The 17,907-nt window shown below is 41.9% G+C and overlaps 1 protein-coding gene across 1 annotated transcript in view; it reads right to left on the bottom strand.

Annotated features, from left to right (window-relative positions):
* The window catches only part of ADARB2 (adenosine deaminase RNA specific B2 (inactive)), a gene marked incomplete at its 3' end in the record, with an annotated part of 311,631 nt that extends 308,719 nt beyond the window's left edge, over positions 1 to 2,912 (bottom strand). Inside the window, exon 1 of the mRNA XM_080338601.1 lies at positions 2,603 to 2,912. Coding sequence (XP_080194727.1) covers positions 2,603 to 2,702 — 100 coding nt within the window. The 5' untranslated portion in view covers positions 2,703 to 2,912. The remainder of the gene's footprint in view (positions 1 to 2,602) is intronic.
* Between the last annotated feature and the right edge of the window lie 14,995 nt (positions 2,913 to 17,907).

Below are 17,907 nucleotides of genomic sequence, written 5' to 3'. Positions count from 1 at the left end.
TAATAAAATATATGAGGCTGTATAAATAATTTGTGGAGTCTATCTCCTTAAGAAGTGGGCATGTGACAGATAATTTCATTTAGTTACTCTGATTAATATTCAATTTAAATTTAAGACAAGTTAATTTCTTTGTCTACATGCATCCATAGGTATCTCTGTGTGTGTATATGTAAACATATGTGCATAGCTATACACTTGAAAGCATCTACTAAAAGTATTCTTTCTATAAAGAATATATATGTACTGTAGAACAGTTAAAGCTATGTGTCTCTGGTGTAACTCTTTCAAAAGATTTTTCACAATCTATTAAATAGATCAAACCTACAAAACAGTTGAGTCCATATTAATTCTCCTGAGCCTAACACATTTTTATAACTAGTCTCCAGGACAGCCAGTTTGTTAGACAACACCTTTGTATTAGATACAATCAAAAAATCAACGGGAATAAACTAACCTAGCAGTAAAATCCAACAGGTCCTATACTGGGTGTGCCTTAAGTTACAGGCATATTTTGCTAGCATAATTTTACAGGAATGTGTATTTTTATGAATATATACTGTGATTATATAGAAAAGAAAATAAAAATCATATGAACACAAGCATTGCTCCCTATAATTAGTATACTAACCAACTACATCATTTGGAAAGTAGTTACAATAGCACATTTGGAGAAATAAAAGAATAAACTGTTCAAGTGCACATTCTTATTGATAGTGGTCAGTCAAGCACTTTCTAGAATGCCACCAACCTCCAGCTATGTATTCTGCAAATAGCTGCCATCTACCAAGTTATTGTTTAACAAATTTTTGGGTGTTTTTAAAACATTCAACTTCCATCTTATTTTGGCAAAACACAGAGCAACAAAGGAAGCAACAGAAAAGTCTTATTGAAAGACTGTTACTTTTGTCTGCTGCTTAAAAACAAAATTAACACTTATAACTTACCTTTATAATGAAGCACCTTTACTTTGCATAGATTAATGGATTACTCTTTTCTCTTGGCCAAGCACAGGGCACCTAAGGCTAGGCTAAGTTTGTAATTCCCTAGAAAAGTAGTTTGGCTTGAACAAATACAGCACAAACAAGTCTCCAGAGCACAACTTAACCTAACAGATTTAAAGAGAGGGAGTATGAGAGTGCTCCCTTTACTTAGTATTTTAAAATAACAGAACATGAAACACAGCCTTTGTCACCAGGTGTTACAGCATGCTGTAGCTCCAGAGTAACAAGTCAAGGTTACAAACCTACTCAAAGTACTGATATATCTGCATGTCTGTTGGTTTTACTCATGGGCAGGTCACTATTTGTTACTGTGATTCTGAATACAGCGAGTTCAGACACTAAAGTTAAAATAGTGACAATCAAATGATACAGTCTAGCATTTAGCATTTGACCAGTTTTCAGTAGTTTTTATACAAAACCTGCTTTGACACCCTTCTAAAAAGTTGTCAAATACCGCGCTCCTTGGCTTTAACACAATCAATAATTAAAAGACATTTAGCTAGGGGCGCCTCCAAATTAGGATTTCTAGAATCGGAAGAAGAGGTACGGTACCCAAAGTATTGTCTTGAGTTGTCAAGCTAGCTGACTAAAGCTTGCGTTAGTCTCACATAATTATGACAATTACAGGTTAGGTGATGTTTACTGCTCAGAGAAACACTTGGAGTTAGCATCGCTGCAATCAAATGAGTTGCAGCTGGGCAGCTCTGGCACTCTGCTTCTCGTATCAGTTAATTTTACTTTAAATTGTTCACTGTCTGTTAACTTCGGCTTTTTCAGGCACAACATCAAAAATCAGGCAGTAGCGTGCCATCTCCTCTACAGGAGAAAACGGGACAGCCTTGCGAAGAGCTTTTATCTAGGGCAGATTCCCCGTTCGCAATGACATCCTGTGGCTTTACTTTTCCTGCTTCTGCCAATTAGCGCTTTCCTAGCGGAGGTTTGCTTAGGGAAGGGGAACAGCACCAAAACAGAAAAACTCGGTAGACATTTATATATATGTTTGATATATTTAATATATTAAATATATATATATATATGTAAAGGAGGTAGTTTGGGGGGCGCGTCCCGCCGGCCGGGAGCTGCGTGCTGCCGGGGACACGTCCTGGCGCTGGCACCGGCGGGCAGCGGGACACGGCGGGACACGGCAGGACGGGCGTCAGCCTGGGGCCGGGCTGGCGGCGCTGGAGGCGGGAGGGGGCAGTGCCGGGGCCGGCGGAACCCCCGGGAAAGCTCCGCCGCACCGCGCTGCCTCGGACGGGGCCCGCCGAGCTCCCGCCTATCGGCACCTCCGCGGGGCTCAAGCTCAGCCCAAAACAAAGAGAGGAGAGGCAACACTGCCCGTCCGGCGGGAGAGCGGCGGCCTCTCTCGCCGCCGGCCGGACCCCGCTGGTGGCGGATCGGTGCGGAGGGGAAGGCACCGCCCGCCCCGCCCCGGCCGTCGGGGCAGCGGCAGGGCCGGTGCCGCCGTGAGCCATACACAGACAATAAACACAGGAGCAGCCGATGTGTCTGCCCGGGCGTGTGTGCGGGAGACAGGCAGAGGGAGAGAGGGAAAAAAAAAAAAAAGGAAAAAGGAAAAAGGAAAAAAAAATGTCGTTTACCTTTCCTCTTTGATCTCCTCCTTCTCCTCCTCTTGGACTTGCATTTCAGCTGCCCGCTCGGCCCTCCCGACGCCCTGCTGCTGCCCAGGACGGATGTCATGCCTGTACTTCAACAGAACAGCACCGCGCCGAGATGTTTTCCTCCCGTGGAGTTTCTCCTCTTTCTGGAGGCGGCTTTTATAGCGCGGCGGGGCGGGCTGGCTGCCTGCTCGGCGCTGCCCAGCGGCGCGGCGAGGGGTCGCGCCTCCGCCCCGACGTGCCGGGCCCGGCCGGGGCGATGCCCGGGGACGGCGGCAGCGGCTCTACCGGCCTCGCGGCCACTTTTTGCACCTCCGCGAGTTGCTGGGCACCGGCCGCTTTGAAGCCAATGGTGCGGGGCGGGGGGAGGCGGTGGAGGGAGCGGGGGGGACGGATTTGATGCTGCAAAGTCTCCCGTAGCCCAATGGCTCCCGCCGCCCTGCTCTGACATCAGCTCCGCCAGCCCTCGCCCCCAAACTCCGCTCCCTCTGGGCTGCCGGCTGTGCCCGACTCCCGGGAGAAAGCCAAGGATAGCCCCGGAGGGAATAAAAACATCCTGCTGCCTTGTCTGGGAGAAGCCGGAGGGGCAGCTTGCAAGAAGGGAGGCTGCAGGCAGGATTTCAAGCCTTTTATTTTTTTGCTTCAGAACATGTGGACACTGAACATTGCTTCCAGAAACAGAGAAATGTCGCTTCTGTCCTCCTAACCGAATACTTATTAAGTAGTTCACTAATTGCATTGCTTGTTATTCCCAGGGAAACAATATGAGTTATTGTTGAATGATCCTGTATTCACAAACCTCATGCAAGAGGCGAAGTGCAGCAATTCCCCTTGAATCTCCGGTTATTTTTAAGGTATATGCTCTGCTAAATTCACGATCAAGGGCAAAAGCTCTGTGAAAAGAGAAGTGGGTTGTCGCTCAGACTCATACATTAACACTCTGCAGTGCCTCATTTAGGCAACTGCAATTAAAGTGTCGGGAGCAAAGGGGCTTTTACAGAGAGGAAAGATGACAACAGCATTCCTCTGAAAAGCTTGGTTACAAAGCATTACGTGTTCATTACAAAAAGCCAAGGTGTGCAACAGATAAGATACTGCTTAAAGTTACAAGAGACCTACTGCTTCTGTGCTCTGTCCTCCTCAGTTATTATCTAACTCAAAAACACATATCTGGAAACCTAGTCAGTGAATGGAAAACGGAATAATATCAAGAAAAAAATATGCTAAATAATTAATGTCATCATTAGTGTCTACTGCATTTGTAGTCAGCTGGAGGAGCACAGTAAAACACTGTTTATCAGAACTCCTTTAATCTAAAACTTCCTCTTGTTGGAATGTAGGTTACCCAGCTCCTGCTGCTAAGCATTTCCACTGCAACTCTCCCAGCTATAAGAAACCCTCTGTGTTTGGCTGGCTTAGGCCTCTGTAATTTTTGGATGAGACAGAGCTACACATTACACAGATTTTCAAATTAAAGAAACAAAAATATTTCCATAAAAGTCTCTGAAAGTATTTATTAAACCAGGAATAGGTTGACACAGATGTAACAAAATGATGTCACCTCTTCGGCCCCATCCTCCATGGAGGAGGTCGCATCTGGTAAGAAGGCCCTGTGTACCCTCAATTTTAGCTATGTGGCACAGCACAAAGCACAGGAGGAAGCTGCAACCCCCCCCCACACACACTTTACCAGCTTAGGTCAGGGAGCCTGTGGATTTAGACCTGCTTGGCTTGGGTGTCAGATATAATTTGGGAAGCCCTGCATGAAAGTAAGTTTTTATATGCAAAGCTTTTACAGGATAATGACTGGGTTTTTTACAACAAACACATCACCCAAAGAACCAAACCTTTGAACTGCTACCTAGCTTAAGTGAACATGTCTTTAAAAAGCTTCTGTCTATCTCAGCAAGAGAAACATGTCTAGGAGAAAACAGAGAGGCAACCACTATTTTTGGGTTTTAGCTTGAGCCTTCAGCCTTTAACCTTTCTCCCCTTTTCGTTCTGATTTCTGTTATCCTGAGCACGGCTGACCTTCATCTACTCATGTGGAAAAAATTGAAGTTGCCAATGAAGTAGTAATGCTACTGCAAAATACACCACACGTTGAACCACACATCAAACTTCTGCCCAGTCTAGAATTTAAGTCACTCCATTTAGAAGCCAGATTTAGAAGTGTTTTCTATGCTTCAGTACCAATCTGTGCTCTATTCATTAGGGATCTAAAAGAGAAACAAGATTCAATTAGAAAGAAAATGAGCATCCCAGGACATTCATTCATTTTTAGGAGCGGCTTCAAACTCAACATGTTCTTTAAAGTTCTGAAGACTTTATTTCTGATAACGTTTTGTTATACTCTCAAAATGACTGGAATCTGAGCTGTTAAGAAGATAGACTGACATTGCCAGTCTCTAGAGAAGTCATGCTACCAAGCCAACCTGGAAAGCCACCAATTCTCAGAAATTATCATTCGGTGCTAACAATTTCATGAACTGCTTTTCTGTTCTAGGCACAGTTATGAGAATGTATCAGCAAGGCAACGTCAGCAACAGCTGAGCTATAGTGGTGGTGTAGCTCCTTCCGAGGCTAGTTTCAGTATCAGTGGGGACATGAGACATGAAGACAGCTGGTGGAAGAACTCCCCTTGGCCACAAGGAATGGTGAAGGGCAGTCATTTTTTGTACTTTCCAGCTACAAAGTCAATAGGAGTCTTTAAATGTGCTGTACTTATTCCTCTTGTTCTCCATAGTGGAAGAAGTCAGCTTCTCCATCCAGTGACATCGTCTGTTTCAACACCATTTTTTTACTTAAATACAAGGTTACCACTCCCACACAACTAGGTCTATCACTCCTCCCAGGCTATCACATGCTTTTGAGCACTATGGTAAAGTGATATAAACTCAATCTAGGGAATACAATACCAATGAGATGGGGAAAACCCCACTAAATTATAAAATAACACCAGCTCTCTTTCAGTTACATTCTTATGTCCACTAATGGCCAATACGCTTGATAGTCTTACCACCATACAGAAATTATGACTGTTTCTGAATGACCCGCTAACAATCGTTAGTGGTATTTCATGCTCCTTTTTGTTGAGTAAAGCAGCTTAGGACTTCTCCCATCTCCATGGACCTGCCTACAGAGGTTGTTATGTTTATTACCTTCAAGCTGAAGAATATCAGACTCTTCTAAAGGCAGTAACTTCACATGCCTTGACTTACAGCCTATGAAGAAATACACATCACATGAGCGCACACCTACTCAGGCCTAGGTAATTCAGAGAGGCTGGAGAGTTCAAGGTGTGAGTCCTGATGTGAAAGTCTCTTCCCTAGGCTGTCTGAGGAGCTGTGACTCGTCTCACAACACACCTCAACTACTGATCCCAACCAGTACCTCAAAACTTATACTCCTGTTCCTGTGAGACAGACAGATCTCTCTCACCACTGGAGGTACCCAAGCAAGGAGCACAAACTTTGCAGGATTTGTGACAATTCACTGCACTCAGGTTCTCTCAAAAGAGGAGAGCTGAAGGGGAGTCCAAACAGTTTATTAAAAGGGAGACTGATGATGACTATGAGAATATGATGGGGAAAGAGAGTTTGAAACTGGATGCCAGATTGCACACCTTAATCATACATTCCCATGCCTAAGCAATACAATATAGAGTTAGTAATCAACAGAAATTGAGAAAAATGACAATGGCTGAAGAAAAAAGCATCCCATCCTTACTTCAGCTAATCATTTCAGGTAAGGAGCTTCTGGAACAAATCTTTGGAAAAGTTAGCCAAATGTGAATACTAAGACCATGAGTATTAGGGGTGACCAGTACTTTTTCTGTACAAACTTTTTTTAGATGAAATAGAATAAACATTAAATCAATTTTTTGTTTTTACTTCTGTTTTTGTTTGTTTGTTTGTTTTGAGTAACTTGATTTTCAATGACATGATATTACAAAAATTGAAGGTGAAACAATTTTTTTAAAAAACACTACAGTGAACCTACAGAATGCAAACATGTAAAATGAGGTTGAGTGTCTAAGATGTACCAGGGATGCTCCACGAGAGTGTTGCAGCATTTGCAGGGGGTGCTCCTCCCACAGCAAGAGGGTCCTGCTGAGCAGCACAGCAAGTGGGAGAAATAAGTTCCAGACTCTGTGCTTCCCAGAATATGCACAAATCCTTGAAGAAGAGGCCATCTGGCTGCCATATTCACCAGTTTCCAGCTGTGCTGCACCTTCCCTAAGGAACTGTGGATACAGAGAGCAGCAGACCATGGTGGAGACCTTTGTAATTTGCTGCTTGAGAGCAAACTTGCCCTATAGGCTCCTGAGAGGGAAAAGGGGTATAGTAGGCACCCTCTATTTCTCTACCATTCTCCCCATCCCATTTCTGTTTGCTTCTGCTGCCTCCTGCCTGTGTCAGTAGAGAAAAAAAAAATAAGGCACTTAGAATTTGGAAGATAAGAGATGCTCAAGGGCATTAAAGCAGGACATGAATGCAATCCTGTGGCTGTGCAGGTGAGACTCCAGAGCCTTCTGCCGCAAAATGCCTGCACTAATCCACTCTTGCCCTACTTACAAGGAGCTGTCAGTGTGGCTATTTGCAGCAAAAGCCACTTTAGCTTTGGGGCCAAACATCACAGGGTGGTGATGAAGTGATGAGGTTGCGGATCCATATTCAGTGTATCAAGTTTGCGAGAAAAATGCCTTACTGCAGACAGGTCCTCCTTTCTGTTTGCATATTCTTGCACATGAAATAGCCCAGGCCCGGTAACACTGTGGTTAGCAGTATGTTAAAGCAATGCTAAAAAGATTTTCCCCCTTCATTAAATTGCCACAGAACCAAAAGAATTTGGGATGCAATAGTCTCTCTGCTGTGGGAAAGTCACAGTAGCCAAGTTTCACATCCTGCAGGAGAAGCTTCTCATCTTCCCCTTATTCCTTCCTGGCCCCACATCTACTCTAATGGGGGTTTGCTCTGTGACAGGTTAGCAATAAGAGATGTCAAACTCCCTGATGCGCATGAGCTAAATATTTCAAAGCTGCTCAGACAATACTCTCTTTAATGGGGAAAACACCTAGATGCCAAAGACTGCAAATCATTTTAATTAGTAAGTCTGTATATGCCACATAAACCAGCAGCAGTCACCAGGGATGAAACAAAACAGTCTGGAAGATGTTTGTATGGGCATATTAAAACATAACTCAGCAGCTCTGATTCTTGAGTGGAGTAGAGATACAGCTCATAATCAGAAATAGTTTTGATTTTAATAGTGTTTCATGTGTTTGTAATAAACTAAACCAAAACGTGGAATTAAAGTGTCTCCAAAGCAGGGATGTCTGAAACCTCATTCTGCCTTCAGATGTTTCAGTCCTGGCCCAGATTGGTCATAGTCAGTTTGTTCATATGGGTTAAACTTGTTCACAGACCTTCTGTAAGGCCTCCATTGCCTGGGTTTCTTTCTGTGCCCCAATAACCCAATATGCAGAAGGGTAATCAAATACACTCTTTCTTTAAACACTCAAAGCTGCATCAAGGTGCAACAGATTATTAATATTATTATTTTAATTATTATATATTTGTTCTATGATATTGAAATTCTTAAAAGTCAGTTTTGTCCCTCCGCTTTTTTTGAAGAAACCATTTAAAACAATGAATCTGCTGGAGGAAAGCTCCCGGTGCTGCAGCGTGGCTGTTCAGAGCAGGGAGCTGCAGCCCTCTTTGCCCAGTGCACATCCCAGCACCTCCAATGGCAGCAGCACAGACCAGTACTGCCTGGCTCCGGCAGCACCCATGGGCAGGGCAGCGGGGCACCTGCTCAGCCCTCAGTGGGGCAGGGTGGCAGTGTTACTAGTGGGTCCCCAGCTCACTTATTTGGGTGGATGGCTGCGAGGAATTCCAAAGGAATTGAACCGCAGTATTGCCCCCATCACGCAGTTGCCTCCGGCTGGGAAACTTGGCACCTGCAAAGAGAATTGTCCAAAACAGTGACCAGACTTAAAAATGAAGACCTTCATTTCTCTGTGCTGACAGCTTTTTCATCAGTAAAATACAGATGCAAATGCTTACCGCAGGGGATTAAGGAAAGCTAAAATGACCAGGGGCTGCTTGCGTAAAATATACTTTTCGCCTTAATCTTTTCAGTTTGGAATTTTTCCAAAAATTAAATGATGAATAAATTCTCTCCCTAGCAGCCATGTGGTTTACAAAGACTTGTAAAGTTTTTGATGAAAGACTCTACCATCTTCTAAAATGAATGCTGCTAGCCTATATCATGAGAACCTTAACCAACTTCTCTGGGACTCTAAAAATGTTTTATAGTGTAATCATATAGTAACTGCATTGTAGAGAAAGAAGGCAGTACTGAAAAATACTACAGCACGGTTATTGTAAAACATTATTTCAGTAATGCATTGTGTTAGAGTTTAAAGAAGTTATTATAGAAATATAATTTGACTAAAGTTTACGTTTGCAGCCATACATATGTTTATTATGACAGCCTTTTCCTTTAAACCTCCCACACCAGTCACTGACCTTGTTAGAGGCTTTTAACTAAAGAGGGTAGATTTAGATTAAATCTAAAGAAGAAATTATGCGCCATGATGGTAGTGAGGCACTGGAACAGGCTGCTCAGAGAAGTTGTGGATGCCCCATCCCTGGAAGTGTTCAATATCAGGTTGGATGGGGCTTCGAGCAGCCTGGTCTAATGGAAGGTGTCCCTGCTTATGGCAGGAGAATTAAAACTAGATGATCTTCAAGGTTCCTTCCCACCGCAAACCATTCTATGACTCCATGATTCTATGAAAAAATAAACTTGAATTGTCTTGAATAAGGGGAAGGTATAATCCAACGCAGTCAATACTGTTACAGGTTTATCCTCTACCTCCTATGTCAGTTTCCCTTAATTTTATTTCTCCTGCACTACAACTGATTTTCCCTCATCCAAATCCTGATCTCAGATAGTCATCAGGAAAGGGATGGTGCTGAAGCCTCTGTCTGCAGAGTAGGTCTTTTACAACAATGGAGCCACTGAAGGACAATGGTGTTTACCTCACCCAGGTTTCACAGACAAGTCAGAGAAACTTGAGCAGCAGCAAAGATAGAGGACAGATCCAAAACATACATCAAGTGGAGGTATCAAGAGAGACAGACAAAACAGTAATTAATCTGTGTGTCTCTCTCAGTCCAGAAGTCCCAAAGAATGACCTGATATCTCTGGATGGTTCAGCAGACCAAAATCTCAGACCAAACTCAAGACAGAGATGGAAACCAAATATATTATTTTTAAGACACCAGGTAAACCTGTTGGAGTCCAGTGTCCATCTTGGTGGTAAATCCTGAACCTTCCCTCCATATAAGAAACAAACTCATTATACTTCATATTAATTCCCTAGTGACATGGTGGGTCTGTCAGTTGCTGTGTTAATTATTAATAGCTGTGCAGCCCTTCAGTTTAAAGTTTTTACCTCTGCCCTTTGTCCAAAACCTTCTTCCCTTAGTTTTTGCCACTGAATCTACATTCAGGCATTAATTTCTATGTGTCATATGAGTAAAGATCAGTTTTACATCAGGATGACGGTGACAGACAGCCACTGAAGCCCTAAAAACACAAGTGCTGTATCAAATAAAACCTTAGCCAAACTGACATGAGTTATTTTAAAATAATGAACTTCTCTTTACTGCTAGACAGTTTCTGAATAACATTGGAACTCTACCAGGCTAAATGGTAGGGAAAGATTCAGTGGAAATACAGTTTTAAATCTGTTATTTAACCACAAGACTGGATACTTAAGTCTGGATTCATCCCACCTAATTTTGACACTTAACTTGGGTGAAGACCTAAGTGAAGAGTCTTGTCACCCTGCAGTCCTTGGCACACAACTAGACAAAGACAGAACTCCAAATGGTAGCACCAAGTTTATTTTGGAAATACCTTCTTCTTTTCCTACAAGTGAATTGAATTTTGAGTGAATCTTGGTCAACGTCAGATTTCTCAGCATTTCTTTGAATACTAAAACAAGCCAAAATTGGTAAAAGTAGGCCTTGTCATAAAAGTAGGTAAAATTTGATGGCTGTGGCTTGTTTCTCCCTAGATTTAGTTAGAAACCAAATCCAGTTAAAAAATGAAAGAGGGACAGAGGAGAGGAAGGGTGAAATGACATCAATGTAAAATACAAAATATTCTCCTGAATGCTGGGTTATAAAATATTTATTTTCATTTATAGAACCATTTTAATAAACATCCTCTTCAAATTCTCAAGATTCCTGTTACATCTTTATCAAAGGGGAAACACTTAAAGAAAATTATATATCAGTGCTTGACTTCATTTTCTTACTTTTTTAAAAAAAATTTCTTTTTCTCTTTTTTTTTTTATTTTTTTCCCAGCAAGAAGTATTAGGATCATATCTAAGATGCTTTATTTAGACTCTGAAAATTTATTTTATGTTTTCCTGTTGACAACCAGAAGCACTGTGTGGAAAAAAATAGCAGAACAAAGAGCTCCCTAGAGATATTTCATGTTTGCTGACTCACTACATCATCACATATGACACTGAATTATTAGTTTCAGCAAATACTGAAATAGCACAAGAAAGCTTTCTTGCTCTTTTATCTTCACCATTGTTCTTGGATTTAAACAACTCACATAAAAACTTTTGGGTAAAAGTACAAATATTGAAAAATCATAATTTAGAGTGGGGTTTATTGTACAGGATGCCTCCTTAATCATACTGAGATAGAAGGCTGGGAGTGTAGTTTCCTTGAGCTCAGAGGACAATTTGGGTCAAAATCATATTTCATGCTGATACCCTGACCCAGAGCCCATCAGGACTTTAGGAAGTTTTAGCAGGATTCTTCCTCTCTTCTTCATCTGCCTGAGCGACTCTGCTCATGTGGAGAGATTGAAATTGTGGCCTGATTTGTATCAGGATGAGCTCTGCTGTTGTCTGAGAAGCCCACACACAGTACAGCACATTTTTCATTTGTGCCTTCCTTTTAAGTTAGTTATTTTCAGACTCCTTTTAAAAAGATAAATATTAGTGGCTGTTGAAATTCAGGTAACCACGTGCAATATTATCTGTGCATGGTTTCAAAACAGGGGTGAGCAGCTGGCCCTGCTTCCATCGCCTGCACTTTATGGTACCACTGACATATGGATGACCTCTCCTCACAACCCCTCTGCTCTGCTGCTTGCATGGGCTTAGTTGGTTCCTTTGGCCTTGAACTTAGCTGTAAATTTTTAAAGCGACGCTGTATTGTTCTATATTGCAGGAACAGTGAAAGGTAAGTGTCTGGGTTGTATTATGACTTTCATGACCTTCTGACTGGGAATAGAAGTGTAATACTTCACAAAAAAAATCCAACCTAGACAACAACTCCAGGCATAACTTTATGTAAGAAGCTGAGAGTTTATATCATCTGCTTTGATGCAAAAATAAATAAAAATATAATGCTTTACATTACTGCAGATACTGAAAATTTCTGCAATGAGAATTGTTACCTATTAGTTAATGTTTAAACTATAATATTTAACACCAAACTGAGGCATGCTTGGTGTTTTTACAGAATTAATTCTTAAAAGTATCTCTACTAATTCTCATTTTTAAGCTCGGCTACCTGACTTTTCCCCCACTGAAGACAAAGGTAAAATTCTCAATTACCAACATTTTACTGGGATTAGATTGTTTTTCTGCAAGCTGTGACTTTCATATGCACTGGTGTCATTTCTTTAAAATGCTCTGTGTGACAGCAAGAGAAAAGGAGAAGACAAAACACAAATGAAGTGAATGGTCCAGTACATTAATCAATGTCATAAACTGAAAGAAAGGGATAGAGAATGATCAGGAATATATACGTTACAATTTAAAATAATAATAATTAAGATGGATCTATTTTTAAATCATATTACAATTTATTGTGCTCATCTCAGACACTTCTTCCTTTTCTTCTTATACCCAGTGAAAGATTTAAACACCTTACTTGTTAGTAATAAGCATTGATTCAGCATCCCTCATGAAATGATGCATGATTTTACTCCATCACAGATAATTTCAGAAACATTTTGCTGCCTGCTTTTATCTGCACTCTACTGGTGGAGAGGATTTGAAAAGGTTTGCGTAGTTGCCTGCTCTGCAGTAATGTGAGGATTTTGTTATCCAGCTGAGCTACCATAGTTGGTCCAGATAGCTTGGATTCCTTCTTTCTGCAGCCAAAATCTCACAAACCCTCTCCCTGAAACACAAAGGTACAGGAGAGAAAGGGCAAATGAATCACCAAACCTTTCAAGAAGCTATTTATACTCTTCCTAGAATGTGACAATTAATGCTTCTCTCAGCCCCATCTGATCACTTTGTTGTCCTCTGCTTGTGCACCTACTTAAACAGTTTTTAGACAGAGATCTTCAGCTACTTCTGATGTCAGATCCACTCCTGCTTCCAGCTAAAGACAACAGACCTGTACTACTGACTTAGACATGAATGGAATTGAGTATTTGGTTCCAGCAAAATACTCATATCTTACTTATTATAGGTTCACATATACACATGCATGTTCAGAGCACAGCATCCCAAGTTCAAAACATACTACCTGCAGCTGAAGGATGTTATTTTCCTTGTGTGTGCCAGCTGATGATCTTGCATTTGTGGGAAACACCCTCAGATTCATGAACACGCATGCTTTGATATTTTCTCTTTCATTACGACAGGGAAATAGAAAACCTGGTGCAATACAGACAACACTGACATTCTTCTAACACAATTTCTCCTTCTTGTTCTCTGTGTCTCAGTCTTTCCTGAAGCCTCTACATTAAAACACCTACCAGATAATTGTAGAGATTAATGCCATATAGTCGCCAGAGGGATTTGGGTATCGAGTTCCTTGTGGCTCTCAGTGAGGCAACCACAATGACTTGAATTTAACAAGTATTGTGCTTGCTCTGGGCAGGGACAGTCTTTCCGAGATCCTCAGGTAGGGGGTTTCCCATGGGGTTATTAGGATCCTTGCCTGGGGCTGCCAGCTGCTGTGGGGGGTGCTGCTCAGAGCCCTCAGTGAGGTTCTGCTGATTGTGGACCCCCCAAAAGCAACACGCTTCCCTGTCAGGTGTGTCAGACCTGGCAGAGTCCCTGGCAGGGGCAGCAATACCTCCAGTGGGTAGCAGTGCCTGCAAGTGGTCCCTCTAAGGACATCAATCTCTAAAAGGGACGTCAGTGCCTATAAGGGGCACCACTGCCCAACAGGGTTATCAGTCCCTACAAGGGGTATCGACCTTCAGCAAGGGCTATCAGGCCTTGGCAGGAGTAACTGTCCCTATAAGATGCATCAGTACATATGTGGAGTATGAGTCCATATAAGGGGTATGAGTTCTTGGCATGGATCTTTGTCCCTAGCAGGGGTATCAGCCCCTATAAGAGGTTTCAGTCCCTGGCAGGGTTATCAGCCCCTGCAAGGGGTATCAGTCCCCATAAGGGCTATCAGCCTGTCTGAGGACAGTCACAAGGGATCCATGCAAATTGCAGCTCGAGTGCAATCAATCGATGTGACAAGCAGCCTGCGCTGGCAACAGGGGACATAATGAAGGTGTGACTGTGTAAACGGCTAACAGATAACAATGCTATAGGAAATTATAGGGCAGTGCTGTATTGAATAAGTGCAGTGCGAAATGAGCTGCAGCTCGCAGGTCATGCTTCCCCGCTGCTGAAGTGTCTGCTGCTCTTGTCCTTTGTAATTGTAAGTGGCAGCAGTGGCGGCTGAATACGATGAGGGCATGTATCCAACCCTCATTTGTTCTGCATTACAATGCAGCCCTCACTGCCAGCAGCTGATCCAGAGTGTCAGTACCCACCTCCCAAGTGGACCAAGAAACCAGAGAAAACTCCATTTATTTAAGAATTAGGAAGGCTGTCATTAAAACGAGGCTGTCCTTGAAACAATGCTGAATATCTGAGCTGGTCCTGTAAGAAATAGGGTGAAAACTCTGTGTTTTGTTTTTTAAAAAACAAGCTTTCCCCCCAGAGAAACACAGCAGCCTAAAGCCTTTTCTATAAGAAAGAAGATAATTTGTAGAATATGCAAAAACCTCTTTTTTTTTTTTTTTTTTTTTTTAGTTTTAGTCTAATATTTATAATATATTAAATATTTTTTAAAAAACTTGGAACAGAAGAAGCTTTTGACTGCAGATAGTTTTAATAAAACAAATTCTCCAGACACTACTATTCCTCTTACCCACTCATTAATATTCATGAGGGGAAAGAATGGCTAAAAAGTGTTAATTGATTTTTAATTTCTTTTCCACGTCTAGTGATATGAAGTCCTCATCTGCAATTTTGGTCTGTCATTTGGATCAAACTCAGTGGTTGTTTTCTGAAACCTCAGGTCTTCAAGACTCTTGGGTCTGATTCCCATTTAAAGGTTTACAGATTAAGTTTAACGTTTGAACCTAATCAAAGACAAGGATGTAACTCAAAGTGCTTTGCAGAGTTCACTGATATTTCACCATCACTGATCAATACTTTCTGCTATTTATGATCACTCTATATATCCCATCCCCCTTCTTCATAATACCGAGCAATTTTATCTATTTTCTTCACCTTAACCTTGAGAATGCCCATTTTTCTGGTTAAAGTAAAACCTACACCAAACAAGACACTTGCTCAATTTCTTTACTAATGTGCTGTAAAAGCAGAAAGTAGATCAGTGTTTATTCTGTAATCTTGTTTTCAATCATTTAATGTGGCTTCTTGCTTTTAACATTATAAAGAACCAATTTGTTTCTTGCACATACATCTACCTACAAATGAAAATGAAATCAAGGCAAACAAATTCAAGCTCTTGTTGTGTGGTGTTTTTTGTTTTGTTTTGTTTTGTTTTGTTTTGTTTTCCCCCAATACTGTGAACAACCACTGCCTTTTTTCTTCTGGTTTCTTTAGGCCAGATGGCTTTCATCTAAATCAGGGTGGGTGTTCTTCCCAAGCTCTGAGGAGTCTGCAGCAGGGTTTGCATCCTCCCGCATTAAGCAAAATGCTGCAAAAGCTCAGTTTTGCCATTTTCTGATACAAGAAGGCACTCCAGGAGTGAAGCCTACAAGTGATGATGGAATTAGTATCTTTAGAATCCACTGCTTTTCTTTTTCCATTGCTGCCTTGGTTATGTAGAAGTCATCAAGGATACAAATCCATGGGTCACCCACCTTCTGTAAAGGCAGCACTGAGAAAGACCACACAGCTGTCCTTGCATCCTCACCGCTGGATCGGAAGGAGATATTTTGGGAGCACAGACTGGCTGCACCCCTCACACAAAGGGGCACACAGGACTGGACCTCCACCGGGAGCAACATCAAGGGCCTGCCAAAGTTAATCTTGGGCTTCAATATCTCTCCTGCACATCACTGCGCTTCTTGGTTAGCCTGGGACGGCTAACTGAGCTGCAGAAGTGTGTAAAGAAAGATGCTATCAGCCCCTATCTGTCTCAGCCAGAAACAGGCAATACCAGAAAAGCCTGTCTTGTCCAATTTCCAGTTGCAGACTCAAGGAGTGCAGATAGTTTGGACATGCTTTAGATAAGGAGCTGAATATCTGGGCGTTTTCCTGAGTGCTGAACGCCACGCTTCATACAGTTTACTAAATTGTGTTGCTAGACTTTGCAATTGTGTTGCAGACTTTCTTCTGCTTCAGTGTTTCTTCTCCCTACCTCCCGGCAACTCTGTTGGTAATTGCACAAAGATGTATGTACAAACAGCGGTGTACACACTCTAGTAGCATTAATACTAAAATGTACATATTTGTTCAGTGCACTGGGGTCTGTGGAAATGAATATGTGAGGCCGAGAACAGGGGTGCAGCTGCTCACATGCTTACAAAGCCCTGTGCCCACAGTGACGGTTCACTTTCAAATGCATGATGAAAAAACAGACCTCATCTTCCTGTCTTTGTAGAAAAATTCCGTGTACGTGTGTAGTACAAATGCACTCAGACGCAAAGATGAAAGTGGGTATTTTGCTTTTTTCACATACAGCCACAAAGGGAATCCAGCACCTTTGCAGAGCTGTAATTGCCAGGTGCCTGTTTAGAGGCAGGAGGATAGATAGCTGGTTTGGCACTGGGCTCTTCTTTTGGAAATGTAGGAAGGAGAAAAAAAGGACTAGTTACTGATTGCTTTGCTTCACAAACCTCTCTCCCATACTGTTTGAAAATAAATGCTTGTGCTCACTGTAACCTCTTTCCACACAACATATTTAGCCAACATTCAAGGGGTTGGCTTGTTTTTTTATTTTTTTTTTTTTTAATTTCTCCAACAAATTTCAAATGTTCAGCTGTTTTTCCCCCTGCTAGCTTTTCTGTCTGCTTTCACCTTTATTTACTTTTCCTGTCTGCTTCTAAAGTTCCTTTGCTGAAGGATACTTTGCTTATCTTCTTGTTTATCAAATGAAACTGAATCCTTTAGGCATAACTATGTTTGCACCCAAACTCATTTTTGAAAAATTTACTGGTGTTTGTTCTGATTGAAACGTAAGCTTCTGAAACATGAATCATTTTCTTAGGACAGGGAGGCCAGCAACTGTACTACTGCTCTTCTATTCCATTAGTTGTAGGTCAGCACTTAATTTCTGAGGCAAATACTTACTATTCAATATTCACTGTCAGATAAAGTGTTTCACAATTTTCTTTTAAAATTCACAGTCAGAGAACAGCTTACCAAGACTGAGGGTGATTATTCATGATTACAGTGTCTTAGGTATACTATCTTAAAAAAACCAAGTACACCACTGACAGTGCACTGAAGGCCTGGCAGGTTTGTTGCAAAGCAAAAACTAGGTGAGCCAAACTGGGCCAAGGGAGGAGGTGGGAGATTGAAGGATGCAGACAGCTGAACTCCAGCAAGTATCTTTCAGCAAAAAATGCAAGGGCCTTTTGTTTCCATCACATTTTGCCATTAGATAATTAACTTCTTTGTTATTTTGCTGTAGAACCAGACTTTTGTATCAACAAAGATAGATCCTCAGTCACTGACAGGTTTGCAGAAAATGAAGATGAAGGAAGCAGGGACAGGGACAGGGTTGGGGACAGGGATACAGACAGGGTCAGGAGTGGGGTAAGATGTGGGAGGCAAAGAGAGCTGAAGTGATGCCTAAATTCTGCCACACAGACTCAGCAAAACCATGTTTTACTCTGCCAACATCTGCATTGCAATGAGTAACACAGCTTGCCAACTGAGGTGTATTTGATGTGAATAAACATAATACAAATGCTTCTCAAAACCTGAAAGATCTTCCAAGTGGTTGTTTTCCAGCTTGTT

Source organism: Nesoenas mayeri, assembly GCF_963082525.1.
Source record: "Nesoenas mayeri genome assembly, chromosome: 2".
Classification (NCBI taxonomy): domain Eukaryota; kingdom Metazoa; phylum Chordata; class Aves; order Columbiformes; family Columbidae; genus Nesoenas; species Nesoenas mayeri.
This window is presented reverse-complemented; position numbering and strand designations above follow the sequence as displayed.